The sequence below is a fragment of the Centruroides sculpturatus genome, unplaced genomic scaffold (assembly GCF_000671375.1).
Source record: "Centruroides sculpturatus isolate CEXI.00-Female unplaced genomic scaffold, Cexi_2.0 scaffold263, whole genome shotgun sequence".
Lineage (NCBI taxonomy): Eukaryota > Metazoa > Arthropoda > Arachnida > Scorpiones > Buthidae > Centruroides > Centruroides sculpturatus.
Window position 1 is genome coordinate 179,508 of NW_019384587.1, and position 17,571 is coordinate 197,078.

The 17,571-nt window shown below is 32.9% G+C and overlaps 1 protein-coding gene across 1 annotated transcript in view; it reads left to right on the top strand.

The window, feature by feature from the left end:
* LOC111624673 (nuclear factor related to kappa-B-binding protein-like) overlaps window positions 1-17,571 on the top strand; it is a 60,751-nt gene that overhangs the window by 8,529 nt on the left and 34,651 nt on the right. Inside the window, exons 2-3 of the mRNA XM_023367582.1 lie at window positions 9,529-9,607; window positions 10,796-10,939. Of these exons, the coding sequence (XP_023223350.1) occupies window positions 10,805-10,939 (135 nt within the window). The 5' untranslated portion in view covers window positions 9,529-9,607; window positions 10,796-10,804. The remainder of the gene's footprint in view (window positions 1-9,528; window positions 9,608-10,795; window positions 10,940-17,571) is intronic.

Genomic DNA, 17,571 nt, shown 5'->3' on the forward strand with positions numbered 1-17,571 from the left:
TTTGCTATATCAAAAGTTCATATTAATGAGTTTCAGGTTGAAGGCCAAGGTTGTATAATTTAGGGAGTTAAGGCTTAACAGATGATTGAAATCTCTAAAATATAATACAGTATTTTGAATTAATTTACTAAATAAAGTTAAATTTATTAACAAAACCAAATTCTAAATAATTTTTCAAATCAAACAAAATGAGGAAGAGATGATATTTGCTGTTTAAGTGTGGAATAATACAAGGTGCGTCTGAAAAGTTCAGTGAATGGTCCCATAGTTGAATAACTGTGCTGGTTAGGATGTTGTGCTTACACAGACATAGTGAGAGACTTGCCAACTAGTGGCCCCTAGTGTCAAAATCACGACAGTTAAATGGAAGTGTGCACAACAAATAATGCAACACAGTCAGTGTGAGGAGTGTCACTGCAAAATGGAGCAATGCGTGAACATCAACTTTTGCTTCAAATTAGACAAAACGGCAACGGAGACATATGGAATGTTAGTGAAAGTGTATGGTGTGGAAGCAGTGAGTAAAAAGTGTGTTTTTGAATGGTTTAAATGCTTCAGAGACGGTAAGGAAGATGTTGACAATGAGCTGTGTTCTGGTCGACCGTCAACAAGCACAACTCCAGACAACATTGAACAAGTGCAACAGATGCTTGCGGATGATTGGCACATGTCAAGGGCTCACACTGTCCTTGCTTATCTTCAAATCTTCTGCTATCATTCTCAAAGACAGGCATTGATGGTAACACTATCTACAGCATTGTCAGTTAACAAAAATTCGAAGGTGTTATTGTTTACAGAAAGTTTTCGAAGAACACCTTTTGAATTTTTGTTAACTGACAATGCTATAGAACCTGTAGAAGGCCATTAACACACTTTTTACTCACTGCTTCCACACCATACACTTTCACTAACATTCCATATGTCTCCGTTGCTGTTTTGTCTAATTTGAATCAAAACTTGATGTTCACATTGCTCCATTTTGCAGTGACACTCCTCACACTGATTGTGTTGCATTGTTTATTGTGCGCACTTCCGTTTAACTGTCGTGATTGCGACGCTAGGGGCACTAGTTGGCAAGTCTCTCACTATGTCTGCGTGAGCGCAACATCCTAACCAGCATGGTTATTCAACTATGGGACCAGTCACTAAACTTTTCAGATGCACCTTGCATATCAGAGTGGTTAATTTTGTCCGGGAATTTCGTAGAAATTGTGAAATTATGATGAAACAAAGTTCTTGCAAATATTTTTACAAATTTACACTATTTTAACAGCAAAAGAATTCACACTCACTGAAACTCATCTGAAATTCTGCCATGTTAGTCTGTTTATTCTGATATGTGGTGCGCAACCTGTTGACTTTTTTTCTTTTTTCTTTTTTTTGAATGTATGATCATACATGTCTCCAATAGAGCTAAGTTATCTGTACCTGTTCTTTCTTAATTTATGTTACTTACGTTACTCCTACCCAAGTTCCTAGTTTGTAACTCTAACTGATTTACAACCGGCATGCACATTATTCTTTGCATTGTAAAATGACATTGCGCATGTGTCAGGAATTTCTGTTTGAACAAACCTTTTGAAGAAGGCCATTAAACATGGCCAAAAACATTTGTTCTCTCAAGAAACTACTAGAAAATATGTAAAAAAGGTTTGTGAAACTTACATAATTATTTTTATTGTTATAGATTTTTATTACATTTTACTATTCATTAACAGATTATTGCTTACAGATTAGTTCTGTTATAATTGGGAAGTAGATAGCAGGGCCATTAAGAGGGAGGAGCTGGATATTTTTTTCCAGGTCCAGAGAAAACTTAGGTACTTACAGTGGTTCCAACCCTTATAATATCAATGTTATATAACTAACAGAAAATAAAATCTTTAATACTGCTTTTTATTAATAAAGAAACATTCTACATATTTCATTTGTTCAAAAAAATTGGAAAAGACACCTGCTAAGAAATAAAAAGGGACTGCTCTACTCTCAGGCCCCATACAAGCTTTTAATGGCTGTAGTGAATAAATTAAAATTTTATTCTTTCAGTTTTTGTTTTGTTTGCAAAATACAAGAATTTTTTTATGTATTTGTATAAAATTCTTGTACTTAAATAGATACATGCCAGATTTGCATATACAATAAACAACTGTAGTGTAGATATAACAACACACAAATTACATCTTTGCTTGCTTATAGCTTATATCTCACCTGTGATTTACATGATACACTGCATTATTTTAGTTTAATACGGTTGAAAAAATCATACAGAATTTTATTTTACAGAATGGATTTTTCACTGTAAGCAGTATTTTAAAATATTCTTTGGTGTTTTCAGTATTTAATTTTAAAATTAAATATTTGCACTAATGAAATTAATGTTTAGTTGTATGCCAAGGCCAGTCAGTGCACTGACAACAAAGTACAAATGTCCATAAAGGGTGAAAACCTAGAATGTGTGGATTGTCTATTTATAACTGCAAATAATGACTGCAGCAAAGAAATAAGAAGAATTGGGAAGTAGTGCCTTCAGCATCTGATAACAATACGGAAAAATGAGAATATCAGCACAATAGCCAAACTTTGAGTATTAGATGTGTGTGTTATATCTACATTACTCTATACATGTGAATCATGGACTCTGAAGAAGGTAGATGTTAGGAGGCTAGAAACTTTTGAGATGAGATGAGATATTACCAAAACATACTTAAAATGAACTGGAAAGGTATGGTGAACAACAGTAAGATCAGGAACATCCTTAATAGAGAGATATTAGTTGTGGACATCATAAAAATAGCAATGTAGGATGAAAGGTAGTGATAAAAATATCAAAGAAAAACATCCAGACTGGACTAGACATACAAACTGTAGCCAGCCCACATGGCTCAAGAGAGAATGGGCAAGAAACAGCATTCACCATTGGCTTCAATGATCCACATGACTATGGGGTACAAGAAGAAAAGAACTATTGACATCACAATCTTATTGCTATTGCTTTCAACTTATACCTTTCCAATTCTCTATCTTGTACTATTTCATGACTTTGCACCATATCCATTTAATTTAATTTCATGTTAGAAAATTATAAAAATACTAGCAGGTAGGCCTGGCGATGCTCGGGCAAAAGTAATGATAGTGAGGATTAAGAATATTATGTTATAGTCAACCTTACCCATTTTCACAGAATGCAAGAATTGGGTCCCCCTGTTTCCAGACTAATTAGAAAATTTTTAGATGGGTCTAAAAATATGTTTGATTTCCTGCGAAAACAAAAAACTGCATCTGCGTTTTGCATGTCGCTTTCTCTTAACAATTCCATTGTTGACACTTCCATTGTTACGGGGGAGAGGGACAGGATTAACACTTCCATCAACAATGGAAGTGTTAATCCTGTCCCTCTCCCCCGTGGGGAGGAATTTTGAAAAATCCCTTCTTAGTGTGCGTTCTTGTGACATATCCTAACTGTGTACCAAATTTCAACTTTCAACTCCTAACTGTTTGGGCTCTGCACTGATTATTATTATTATTATTATTATTATTATTATTATAAAAACAAAAGAAAATAAGATAAGAAAGTCAATTATAATTTTTAAAGATTACTCTTTGAACAAAGGAGAAAATTCTCCTAGAATTTCTATCTTAAAAAAACAAACATCAATTAAAGTGAGTTGAAAAAAAACTTTTAATTTAGTGTTGGAAATTACTATAATATGAGTAATTATAAAAATTGCAANATTATTATTATTATCAACCCGTCTCGATTATATATATAGATTAAATAGAAATAAGAAAGCAAACTTTGGGTTAGGATATTTTATTAAGACAAGACAATCAATGTCTCAGGTAAAACTAAACATATTTTGCTTATATTGTACATGGTACCAATCTACCATGCCGATTGCAGATTAGATATAATTTACCCTAAAGCACTAATCATTTCTTTAATTCTTTTGTTAAATAACATAATTGCAATCAAATACTCATGAGAAATTTTTTCTATTCAATTCTATAAATAGTGTTTAAAATAAGTATTACAAAATTAATACATTATTACATTTTTATATTCAAAATTTCCAACAGTTTTATTATATTTTTAGTGTATTAACAAAGCAATACCAATAAGAATGACAATAGAGGATGAAAAAGCTGGAGCAGATCTAGTAGAACACAATATACGTTCAGAATGGAACACTATTTTGCAAGAAGAACCTTTGAAATTGGATCTAACAACAACAAATGGTTTAAGAACAGCTCTAGAATCGATACGATTGACGTCATTTCCGATGTTAACATCGTCCACCCAGACCGACCAATCGGAATCTAAATTTCCTAAAGATACGGAGAGCGATAAACACAACGTTAACGAGCCGAACTGAATTAATTAAAAACAATATATTGGATTTAATCAAGCTTTTATTCAGTCGAGATAAGGAAAATATAATCAGAATATTCCTGAATTAATTACGGACCGAAAGAAAAATTATATATATACACAGATCATATATACGTTGTATATGACGGTTTTATTGGAAGGATAAAGTTTTAAATAATAATAAAAAATACTGTAAATATTTTTAAAAAAATTTATTTTATNTTTAAGTATATATTTAGCTTGTGTCCAGAAAACTAGAAAATCCAGAAATCTGAGTCTTTTCCAGTCCCAAGCTTGAAGATATTTTGTCTGGTGCTGTCTGTACCTTTATGTATGTACACATTTGAATTTTGGGTTTATAAGAATTCCCGTACATCTGGCAATACTGGGCTAGATTTTAAATAAAGAAACAAAATTATTTGTTCTAAAGATTGGTGATTAGGCTGCCATTTTGTAGTAATATAAGCAGTTATATTATTAATATTCTAAATTATTAAATTTAAAAGCTGTGTGTGTATGAATTCCTTATAATTCCTGCATTTTTTGTTCAATCCAGATGAAATTTTGGTTATATTCGCTTTATGTTCTGACTTTTGAAAAGTATAGACTACTTATTCTGCAGAAATATTAGCTATAGAATAAATGTTTTATCGATTTCAGATTGTTGATTGCACTCAAGTTGCAGTGACATTAGTGACCTCATTTTGTTCATGCTTGACAATGGAATTTCTCTTAAGTTGCATTTTTAAATATTTTGGCAAATGGCATATTTTAAACTTACAACATTAAACTGAAAATTTAAACTTTAAAAAAGATAGCTGCCATTGTGTTGCTTCTACAACAATTAAAAAACTTTTTACAGTGTTCTATTACAGTGTTCTATTACATTCTCTTACAGACCACATGTTCTATTATCCAATCGGAAGTAACAATCTAATGAGCCTGTTGTTTAAAATGTATTATTATGCGTTAACTATGCTTCTTACTAACTATGACGGGCAGTATAGGCTACTTAATTTGTAGAAATATTAGCTACTTTTCTTGAATTCCTTGAAATCTGTATGCTTTCCAATTCTTCAATCTCTACTTTCTATGAGAAAGTAGAGATTGAAGAATGTTTGGGCTTGGTGGAAAAATTTCTAATTTTGAAATAAGAGAGCAATCTGGATGAGAATTCTGCTTTTTATGCAGATTCATTATCAGTTATGCTACCCATACTACTCTCTCTTGTTTCCAAAATCTGTTTGAATTATACCATACCAGTCAATTACCATGCCAGCTGAAGGCATCTTAACATCCATAGCTCTTTTTTGCTCTCGGCTGACTCAACCATTACCCCAGTATGGGGAGCTTACTCTAGCATGGTAAAATTCAGCATTTAGTTATTTGGCTATTAAAACTTGGGTTCATCATCATCATCATCATCATCATCATCATACACCATTTACGAATTTAGGCCATATTGACTCATTTTGGTCTCAGCTAGACAGGGTCTAGGAGTCGTTTTTGTGGATGTTCAGGTCATCATCATCCTCGTGGTTGATCATCATCCAGGTCATCATCATCCTACCCAGCAACATTTGAGATACATGTTGAAGCCATTTTTCTCTATATGTGGAGAGTTTTTCAATTAATGGCTGCATGCGGAGTTCCTCCAAAATATCCTCATTTTGACGACGATCCAGGAGTGTATATCCAGCAGTTCGGCACATAAACCTCATTTCAGGTGCCTGTATTCTTTTGATATCTTTCTTCTTTGGAACCCAGATTTCACTTCCGTACAGAAGAGTCGGAAGAGCTAGAGTTTTATATAATTTTAGTCTGGAATGTTTTTGTACAGGGTGTGATTTTAAAATGTTATTTACTATTCCTAATATTTAAAAAATTTTGTGAGCTTATTATTTATGTCATTCTCACTTCATAGGAAATATTGCATCCTAGATAAAGAAAATTATTAAAAACTTGTTCTAAAATTGTATTATCAATTACGATTTTGCCATGTATTGGCTCTGTGCCTCTAAATGCCATTACTTTGGTTTTAACGGTTGAAATTTTCATGTCATATTCTTTTGAAATTTTATTTAAGGTAAATAAACCTTTTTGTAAATTATCTTCAGAGTTAGCAATTACCACCTGATCATCAGCAAATAGCATGGTATTGAATTTTATGTTGTTTGGAAGTTGAATTCCTAATGTATATTCTTCCTGCCATTGTTGTATTATGTCATCTATATAGATGTTAAAAAGTGTTAGTGACAATGGACATCCTTGTCTTACTCCTTGATTTATTCTTCTATATTCTGAAGTGGCATTGTTGAACTTAAATTGTATGGTATTATTTTCATAAATATTACATATATTTTAAAGTAAAATATTTGGTATGTTTCTGTTTTGTAGGATGTCAAAAAGTGTGGGTCTTTTTATCATATCAAAAGCTGTGGTATAATCTATGAAAGCTAAATGTGTATTCAGATTAAATTATCTTTGTTTCTCTAGTAGTAATTTAATGGAGAAAGCCGAGTCTATACAAGATCTGCCTTTTTGGAATCTGTTTTGATATTCCAAAAGAAATTTTTTACCTTCTTGTTTTAATTGTTCATTTAGAATTCTAGCATAGATTTTATAACAGGTATTTGGCAGGCTAATGCCTCTGTAGTTATAGCTAATTTTTGTTTAGGCCCTATTTTTTTTTTTATGAATAGGCAGTACAACACTTTTTTTCCATTCAAGAGGTATACATGCTTGATCATATATAACATTCTTCAATAATTTGAAGAATGTTAATAATCTCTTGTGAAATTTATCACCAGCATATTTGTATAACTCTCCATTTATGCCATCATTTCCTGATGCTTTTCCATTTTTTGTTTTGGTTAAACTTTCAAACAGTTCTTCCTTTGATAATTCAGTCCTATTTTGATTGTTGCTTTCAAAAATCTTGTTAGTATATGTAGGATCTGACCAAAGTGTTTGATAATAATTAAGAAACTGGTTGTTTCTCACACCACAATTAATCTTAATGGGTTTTTTAATTTTTTGATTCATAAATTTTAATATTTTGAAGGCATTTGGTCTTATTTTGTAGAGATCTGATTCTAGTTGTGAAATAAATTTTGTCCATGATTGACGTTGTCTTTTCCTTATTTCTCTTTTTGCAGCATTTATATTCTATTGCATCTTCATTTTTTTTACTACTTAAAAATTTTTTATATGCTGTGTTTTTTTGTAATATTAGTTGTTTGATTTCATTGTTCCATATTTTCAATTTCCTTATTCCACAGGAATTGACTTTTACTGTGCCCAGAGACTCATCGGCTGCTGCCTTTATTATTGTTTTTTTATTCGTTTTCTATATCCATATGTTGTTCAATTCTTCTAGTATATAACCATTTGATACTATCATTGTATAATGATTTTACATTTAGTATTAAATGTATGTGTATGTAACTTTCTATGTTATAATTATAAAATTTACTGAATTGTCTTCACAAATTATGTAACATTTGTCATAAAATTTAAGTTTAATCTATTATAAAGAATCAGAAATACTATAGATCAATGTACTTGATTATATACAGGGTGACAATAATTAACCCATACAAAGTTTGTAGCAATGTTGCACCTGAACTTTTTTACCATCACCAATTTACATACTGTCGTTTAATTCTCTGTGATTTCCTGCCCATGTAGATGTGCTTTTGGTGTAATAAGGGTTAGTTCTTTAGTTTTTTAAGGATGTCGAACAAACGTTGTGCAATTTTGGAGCTATTCTGGCAAGGAAAGCATCAATGTGAAATTGTTCATTTGCTCGGTGTTCCCAAAATGACAGTCTCAGATGCAGTTCAGTGATTCAAGGAGCTTGGCCATGATGGTGACCATCCCGGACGTAGAAGAAAGCACACCATCAACACGTCTAGGAACTGCAAGATCATCAAAAAGCAAGTTGACTGACATGCGAAGATTTCCATGAGAAAAATTGCTCGTGAGATCATAATCAATCGCGAATTGATGCGGTTAATGGCGAAAAAGGAACTCGGACTCAAGCCCTACAAGTGCCAAAAGGTTCAGCTCCTCACTGATGAAAACAAGTGCATGCGACTCCAAAGATGCCGTCAACTCAAGCATTGGGCCGCAGGTCAACAATGGGAGTGCATTCTTTTCACAGACAAGAAGCTTTTCAGGCACACAACAGGCGCACAACCATCAAAATGACAGGAACTGGTCCACGGAGGCTCCCTGATGATCAGCCATCATCGAACATCACCAAAATCCAATATTTGGGGCAGGAATTTGTGCAAGCAGCAAAACACCCCTTGTTTTCATCGATCAAGTGGCCAAAATCAATTAAAACGTGTACCGCCATGACATTCTCAAGGCTGTAGTACTTCCATGGGCTCAGCAGCATTTTGGACGTTTCAGCAGGACTCAGCACCGGCACACACGGCAAAGAAGACTCAAAAGTGGTGCAAGGCTCATTTTCCTGATTTCATCTTGTTTCTGGAATGGCCACTGTACTCACCTGATCTGAATCCGATGAACTATGTTGTGTGATTCTTTTTGGAGGCTAGGGCCTGCGCTAAGCACCACAAAAGTTTGGAGTCGCTGAAGAAATTTTTGTGCCGGGAGTGGGACAAACTGTCTCCAGAAGAGCTGCGGTCCATCGCTGAGAATTTAGAAATGCGTTTGGGGCTCTGCATCAAGGCAAAAGGAGGACACTTTGAAACCAACTGAATATCTGATTAATATGTAAAGTATTGTCACTGTGTTGTTTTGCTAATTTTCATTTCTTTAATAAATTAACGATGCAAAAAACCTGTAAGGGTTAATTATTATCACTCTATATTTACTACAGTTGTAATGTTTTCAACCCAATTTTGGCCATTTTCAACACATGAAAAATATGTAGATAGATAGATAATTGAAAGATAATTTATTTTAAAAATAATTTACGTTAAACAAGTATCAAGAACTTTCTATGGTTTAATTTTTTTAATTGGTGAAGCTTAAATAATATGCAAAAGAATAATTTGGGATATTTTAAGTGTGTTCTTTTCATGTACTGTACATAATTGTTAGTTTAAGTAGTAGAAAAAAAAATGAATTGTGTTCTTGTTTATTTATAATTGAATATAATATCAATTATTTTTTAATATGGTAAGACTTTGGTGCTATACTACATGGAAGAGTATGTCATACTAACTGATAGTCCATAAAATGAAGACTAAGAGAGATTACTAGGTAAATATAAGATAAACTGCTATTTATAAGTGTAAATACTGTGTCTGTAAGATAAAAAAGTCATGTTATTTCAAATCATAGTTGAACATGCTCATAAGTGGTATTAGATTTTAAGTAATGACTGTAAACAAACCTTGAAATAGGTAATTTATAAAACTAAAGTGTGTAGAATCAAAATTTATTTTCTGTTTAGAAAATTTTAATTTATTAAAGAGTTTTATCATTCAGATTTATATCTTGGAACAGTGTAAAAATTGATAAATAACTACAGTGGAACCTGGTTAACTCGAATCAGTTGGGGGAAAAAGTTAAGACTTTGAGTTAAAAAGTTTTGAGTTATGGAGGTTCATCTTATCAAAATTTTGTGCATGGGTTTATTAGTAATCCATAATAAGCTATCCATATGATATTTTCCTGGGTCTTATTATATAGAATTGTTGAGTCAATGTAAACTTCTCAGTGTTGTCTAGAAACTTGAAAACACTTAGCCAAATGGTTAAATAAGCTACTGAGAAATGCATTCTCGAATGATTGAACCATTCATTCCTAAGTGTTTAGTAAGGATATTTTTAAATTGCAATATTTTGAGCCTAGAATCAATTTGTTTTTTATGTTTTATCACAAACATACCACTTTTTGTGATTGTTATATTTTTAAAATTTTGCTGCAATTGTTAAAATTTTCACATAGAATCAAACTGTAATAATTTTTAAAAATTTAAATTATCAAAAAATTCATTTATTTGTTATGTCGGCTAGTTGGAGAAATCCATTAGCAATCAAATATAAAAGTTTGAATAAAAAGCAGGTTTGAGTGGCAATTACAGTATCTGTGTCACACATGCTGTCTGGAACCCATCACCTTCTGCCTGCTGTTATGTGACACGATGTTTATTTTTAGTCATATGTGGTTTCCCTGCTTTATAGAAAGTTTCTGATTAGTTTATTTTTATTTGATAGATGATCGTTAATTATTTTATTTAACAGAAAATTAAAATTCTGGAGAGTTTATGAAAATACTGTATGAAAAACTCATTTGAGTTAACCAGTTTGATTTAACATGTAAATACTAGATGATTGGGAATGTAAATGACTTTGAGTTATCCTAGTTTGAGTTAAGCAGGTTTCACTGTATTGATTAATTAATCACTTAATGATTCTAATTTTATCAAAATTATTTACATTAAAGATTTTTATAATGGATGAAGATTTGGCATCAGAAGATAGCTCTAGTATGGAAGAGCAGAGTGAAAGAGATGATAAATCTTCAGTAATGGAAAAATGTCTTTTGGGAAACAAGGTTATTTCAATTCCTCAAGATATGTGTGAACAGGTAACATATTAAAATTTATATTATAGATATATTGGGAGAAAATGTTACTTATACAAGTAATCTGATCATATTTGTACTACACATATGTAATCTTCAGGGCCATGTGGTAGATTTTTCCAGTATGATGCAAGTTTTCAAAATTCTGCCCCTTAAATTTTTTTCTTTAAAATAACCTTTGTCATTTTTTTTTTTTAAAAACCTTTGTCATTTTTTTCAAAATGTATGAATACTATTTTTATTTTGAAAATATAAACTACTATAAAATATTGATATCAACTACAACAATCTACTACAGTTTTACTCTTCTAACTTTAACTTTAGCAAATTCGTTAATTAGGGAATCGTAATCTAGAGTGGCAGCCAATGTAGATTCAATAGAAATTAATGATAGATTTCTAAGTTTTGTTTGGCTTATTGAACTTCTTAAGTAGTGTTTTATTAATTTTAATTTGGAAAAACTTTTTTCCCCACTAGCTACAGAGACAGGGAGTGTTAATAAAATTCTCAGAGCTACAACGGTATTCGGATACAAAGTAATTAAGTTATTTTGGCACAAATTATTTAAGACATTCAATGATTTCATAGAATATGCTAGCATTCGGGATATATCACGGAATTCTTCTTGAAGATCATTTACATTTATATCTGATTCATTTTTGACCGAAAGTATTGACTGGAGACTGGTACGATAATTTTCTAGTGTTTTTTTCATCTGAATCCTTGAGTTTTAAAATGCCATATAAAAACTGAAACTTTTTGCTATAGGTTTCCTGAAGTGTGAATCATTCATTCAGAGAATTAACAGTAATGCCCAGAATATAATTGAAAAAGCTTATTTTAAATTTACTCTCTTCTGTTAAGGGTTCATTGACAGCTTCTTCGTAGACAAAATGATGCTTTTTCCTTCTAGCTCTAACTTCAGTTTTGACAGGAAATTCTATATGGCATTCAAGATTCTCTGCAATCTCATTAGCAGCAATTTTCATCTGATCATATCCGGATTGTCTATAACTTTTCACTTTTTGTATGATAACATCCTTACACAATCTGACAAATTTATAGTTACAGATTGCAATAGTTTCGAGACTAAATTTATTTTAAATAAAATATCATGTCAAAGAATTATATTGCATATAAACTTGTAATTTTTAATATTTTTTGCTAACCCTTTTGCTTTGACTTTAGTTTCTGCATCTCTGTTGATGTCTTATATTATTTGGAATAATGCATCATAGATTTCGCAAAGTTGAAATTGCTGCTTGACCACCTAGTAGCACTCAATGGTTTTAGAGTTAATTGTGAAACATATTTTTTTAGCACTTCTCAATGCTTTGTAGAACCAGGAAAAAAAGTGTAAAGTTCTTGTACAATAGAAAAAAAAGTTATTGTTTCTGTAGAAGATGACGCTGCATCATTCACAACTAGGTTTAAAGAATGACATGCATAGGGCACATAAAACGCCCTTGGATATTTATCAAGTATTCTATTTTGTACACCCTTTCTTACTCCTTTCATATTAGCTCCGTTGTCATAGCCTTGTCCTCTAAGCCACTTTAACTCAAAATCTAACTTTTCCAAATGTGTCAGAATAAGTTCTGTCAAACCCTCTCCAGCTGAATCACAAGCTTCAAAATAACCAATGAAGAATTCTTTGATTTCATATTTATTTTCAATGATGTTAAAAGCGACAACTCTTACTGGTAATGAGAGCTGTTCAATATGACTTATGTCTAGGGTACAATCATTGATTATCGAAAAATATTTAGCGATTTTTGTTTTTTCGACAATTTTGCTTAAAATTTCAATTTCTGTCAAATTTATCAATTCATCTTGTATATTATTGCTTAGATAATTCACAGACCATTTATCAGACTCACGTTGAACTCTCCTGATATGTTCTTATATAACTGGATCAAACTCAGAAAGCAATTCTACCAACTTTAGGAAGTTTCCATTATTAGGCTGAAACAAATGTTCAGTTGTTCCACGAAAAGCTGAGCATTGTGAGGCCAATAGTCAAATTATTGACATAATTCTCTTTAGAACTCCTTTCCAATGCTGAATTTCTATATCTATAATTCTTTGATATTTAGCATCAATAGTTTTTTTCTGTTTTAATCAAATGTCCAATTCTTTCCATGCTCTAAAAGCATTTCTGTGATTTATAGACTTTTTGTGCATTGTGAGGGCTCTTGGAAGATTTCCCCAGTCAGAATAGTCTTTTTTGAGCCAGTCACTAATAGCAGACAAATTATCATATAAAATACAACAATAGAAAAAACAGCATCATTTGTAACAGAGCAAATCAACCAAACCAACTTCTCTCAACAACTTCACCATTGCTCAACACTTTCAAATAATGTGAGGGCGAAAATCTACACCTTCCTTTATTAATAAGAAACTCGAATTCTTTAATTTGATGTGGATCCCTCTTCACCAGTATTTGACAAGTTTCAGATGACATACATAAAGCATTTCATAATGCAGGATCAGAAGGAATTTCATTTAATATCTGCTGGCTGCTACTGCTACTCAGTACTTGATGAACTGATGTTGTTATTTTTTTGGCTCTCTTCAACAATTTTTTCTGGAAGTGATTGGGACAGCACTGAGTTTTCATTTGCCAAGTCCAAAGCAGATTCTGTTGATGTGGATGTGGATGGCTCATATAAACAGGACTTTTGTACTAAAAATTTCTTTTTAACATAGCTTAGCTTTTTTCCTTCTTCCCTTTTCTTTAAGCGTTTCTTTTTATATTGACTGCTAGACTCTTTCCCTTTCTGTTCGATACTGTAATAAAAATATTAAATAAAAATTCACAGTCCTTCGCAAAGACTGGAGGGGTCATTGAAAATGATTAAATGTGATGTTGCTTATCATGCTATTAAAATAGGGTAGCTAAAATAACAATAGAAATGAGTTGTAAAGCTAGTAAGATTTCTAAGTAACAGAATATAATCTATATATATAATCAATGTAGGTTGATAATAATAATAAGCACAGAGCCCAAACAGTTAGGAGTTGAAGGTTGAAATTTGGTACATAGTTAGGGTACGTCATGAGAACATACACTAAGAAGGGATTTTTCGAAATTCCCCCGCAATGGAAGTGTTAACAATGGAAGCATTAAGTAACAATGAAAGTGTTAAGAGAAAGCAACATGCAAGATTTACAGGCACAGATTGCATTTTTGCGGGAAATCAAACATATTTTTAGACCCATCAAAAAATTTTCTAATTAGTCTGGAAACAGGAGGACCTAATTCTTGCATTCTGTGAAAATGGGTAAGATTGGCTATAATGTAATAATCTTAATCTTCACTATTGTTACTTTTTGCCTGAGCAACGGCAGGCTTATCTGTTAGAGACCTAACTCTTTGGGCTCTGCTTAAGCACAGAGCCCAAACGGTTAGGAGTTGAAATTTGATACACAGTTAGGGTACGTCATGAGAACATACACTAAGAAGGGATTTTTCGAAATTTTATCCCGCGGGGGAGAGGGAGAGGTTAAGGATTATCTTAAAGAACTCGGCTTTACTGTACTATTTTAGATGCAGTTTTTTGCGTTTTGCAGAAAATCAAACATATTTTCAGACCATATAAATAAAAATTCTCTAATTAATCTTGGAAGAGGGAGACCTAATTCTTGCACCTGGTGAAAACGGGTAAGATCGGCTATAATCTAATAATTTTAATCTTCACTATTGTTACTTTTTGCTCGAGCAACACTGGGCTCATCTGCTAGTAAATAGATAACAAACATCAGTCAATTTGACAGCTTGCAGTGGTTTTGACATACGAGGGCTGTTCGGAAAGTTCGCAGCCTCACATAGAAAAACAAACAAAATAATGTTAAAACTTTTTTTATTTTTCAATGTAATCTCCTCTGTTAGCAATGCACTTATTCCAGCGATGTTCTAGCTTTTTTATGCCATCACAATAGGTCGATTTGTCAAGGTGTGCAAAATACTCGTTCAGTTCAGAGATGACTTCGTCATTTGAGTGGAATCTTTTTCCAGCCAAGAATTTTTTTAGGTTTGGAAAAAGGTGGAAGTCACTGGGGGCCAAATCAGGTGAGTACGGTGGATGTGGAACTAATTGGAAGCGAAGTTCGTTTATCTTTTGTTCAGTGATTCTGGCGGAATGTGCAGGTGCATTATCGTGGTGGAACAGAACTTTTTTCTTCTTCAAGTGTGGCCTCTTTTCTTCGATTTCTTTCTTCAGTTTTTCCAAAAGTTCACAGTAATAGACAGCATTAATGGTCTTTCCTCTTTCTAGGTAGTCAATAAAGATGATGCCTTTAGCATCCCAAAAAACCGAGGCCATCACTTTACCCGCTGATGGAACTGTCTTTGCCTTCTTTGGTGGTGGCGAACTGTGGTGTTTCCATTGCTTCGACTGTTCTTTTGTTTCAGGAGTGTAGTAATGGATCCACGTTTCGTCAGTAGTCACAAACCGACGCAAGAAATCCTGTGGGTTTTTCTGGTAGAAGTCCAAACACTCCTTTGACATCAAAGTGCGAACACGTTTTTGCTCGGCGGTCAGCAGATGCGGCACCCACCTTGCTGAGACCTTCGTCATACCCAAATCTTCGGTTAGGATGTGGTGCACTCGGTCGACAGAGATGCCTGTTGTCTCAGCTATCTCACGCGTTTTCAAACGGCGATCTGCTAATACCAAATCGTGAACTTTGTCGATGTTTTCTTCAGTGACAGCAGTTGACGGCCGTCCGCTGCGAGGGTCATCTTCCACACTTTCTCTGCCAGATTTAAAAAGGGCTGTCCATTTTTTCACAGTGGTGTACGAAGGAGCAGACTCTCCTAAAACTTCATCCATGTCAGCTTTGATTTGAGATGGGGTCAACCCTTTTTTCGTCAGGTATTTTATGACCGCACGAGTCTCCGTCTTCTCCATTTTTGACAAAGCATGTGCACACTGACTATCTGCTAAGCTGTCGTGGCAAAACTTTTTGACAAATCAAGCGGAAATTGGTATCGTATCTTTAGCAAAGATGGCTGAATTATTCCCGCCAAAAATTAAATTGATCGCAGCGCCGCATATAGGCAAGGCCGCGAACTTTCCGAACAGCCCTCGTATGCCTTTCTTTAACTTGTCATTGTGTTGTCTGCACTTCAATGTATATGAATTTAGTAAAAATAGAGCAAAAAATAATGAACGCAAAAGTAGGCAAATGCAAAGATTTCCTAAGCAACTTTCTCTATATTTCCTAAATAAATATATAAATATTTTCTAAGCAACTCACACACAGAACATAAAAGTAGTCCAATATTACCTAAATAACTCTATCATTCACAGGCGCACATTCCACACCTGATATATACCCAGTCCATGCAAATGCTCCTTTTTAATTCGAGTCCCTATTGTCACAACATAAATTTTTCAATGATAATAAGTAACTACAATTGCTGTAAAAAACAATAATTCTCTTAACAGATCTACTTTTTAAACACAAAAACTGAACTAGTGTAAATGCAAAAATATTATACTGATACAGATATATATCTGATTTACTGATTTAAACACAGCACAGCCAATTGCTACTTCTCGAGACAAACTGATGTTAAAATCAAATATTGTCAATAATTTAAGCTCAAAGCAGAACTATCAACACATTACACGTGCAATTGTCTTTTATGATAATTGCCGCCTCAGCTTTTAGGAGCGGTCGTGCGGTATAGTACAAACAAAAATAATAGCTTTGCACTGTCATGTCAAAAGCCTTTTAGCAAACGCTTGCTAACAATGCACCTGCACCATAAACCAAAATCAAAGGGTATCAAAAGCATTTAGGCAGAGGTGTGCAATAAATCATAAATTGTATACATCAATATCAGAATAACATAGACCAATACAGAAAAGCATTGTAAAACTTAATTATTGAATGGTTCAAATATTTTGATTTCTCTGCCTATACTGATCCTTACGATGTTGCCTGATGCGGCCGTCTCTCTGCATCATAGCACAGCATGGTCCTGGTAATCTTAAAGAACAAGCATAAGGATTTTTTTAAATAAAAAATTTATTATGTCTTGTTTGTATTAATTTTCATTACAGTTCTATTCTGCAGAAAAGGTTGATAAAATTTTATTTTGTAATTTTATAGAAATAAAAAACATTAATTGAAATATGCAGGCTATCAAAAAAGTCAGTTAATCAAGAGATATGGGGTGTCCAAAAAGTTGCTGTGCAGTGGAGAAAGTTTAAGTAAAGTTTTAAATAAAAGTGAAGTTTTATATATGATATTGCAGTTTCTCCTACATCAAATGCTGGAAATGTCCCCTGGAGGCCTAAAATGTGGGGAGTGTGGTCTGGAGATCTAGTGGACCAGATTCCATGGGAGATTATGCAATCATCAAAGAAGTCTTCCAAAAATTGGAACATCTATGAGCAAACAATAATGCCATCTACCACAACATGGGGAAGATGGGACATACAGTTTATAAGTCTTGTATGAAATGCTGTATGTATAACTTTGATATCCTTACAGATTTCTCACTGCACAATAACTTTTCAGAGACCCTGTATTTTATGATTATTTTAAGAATGGTTAACACTGGTTTGGAATAATTGCATCGTTGCATGTTGTTATTGAATTATACAATAGTAATCTAA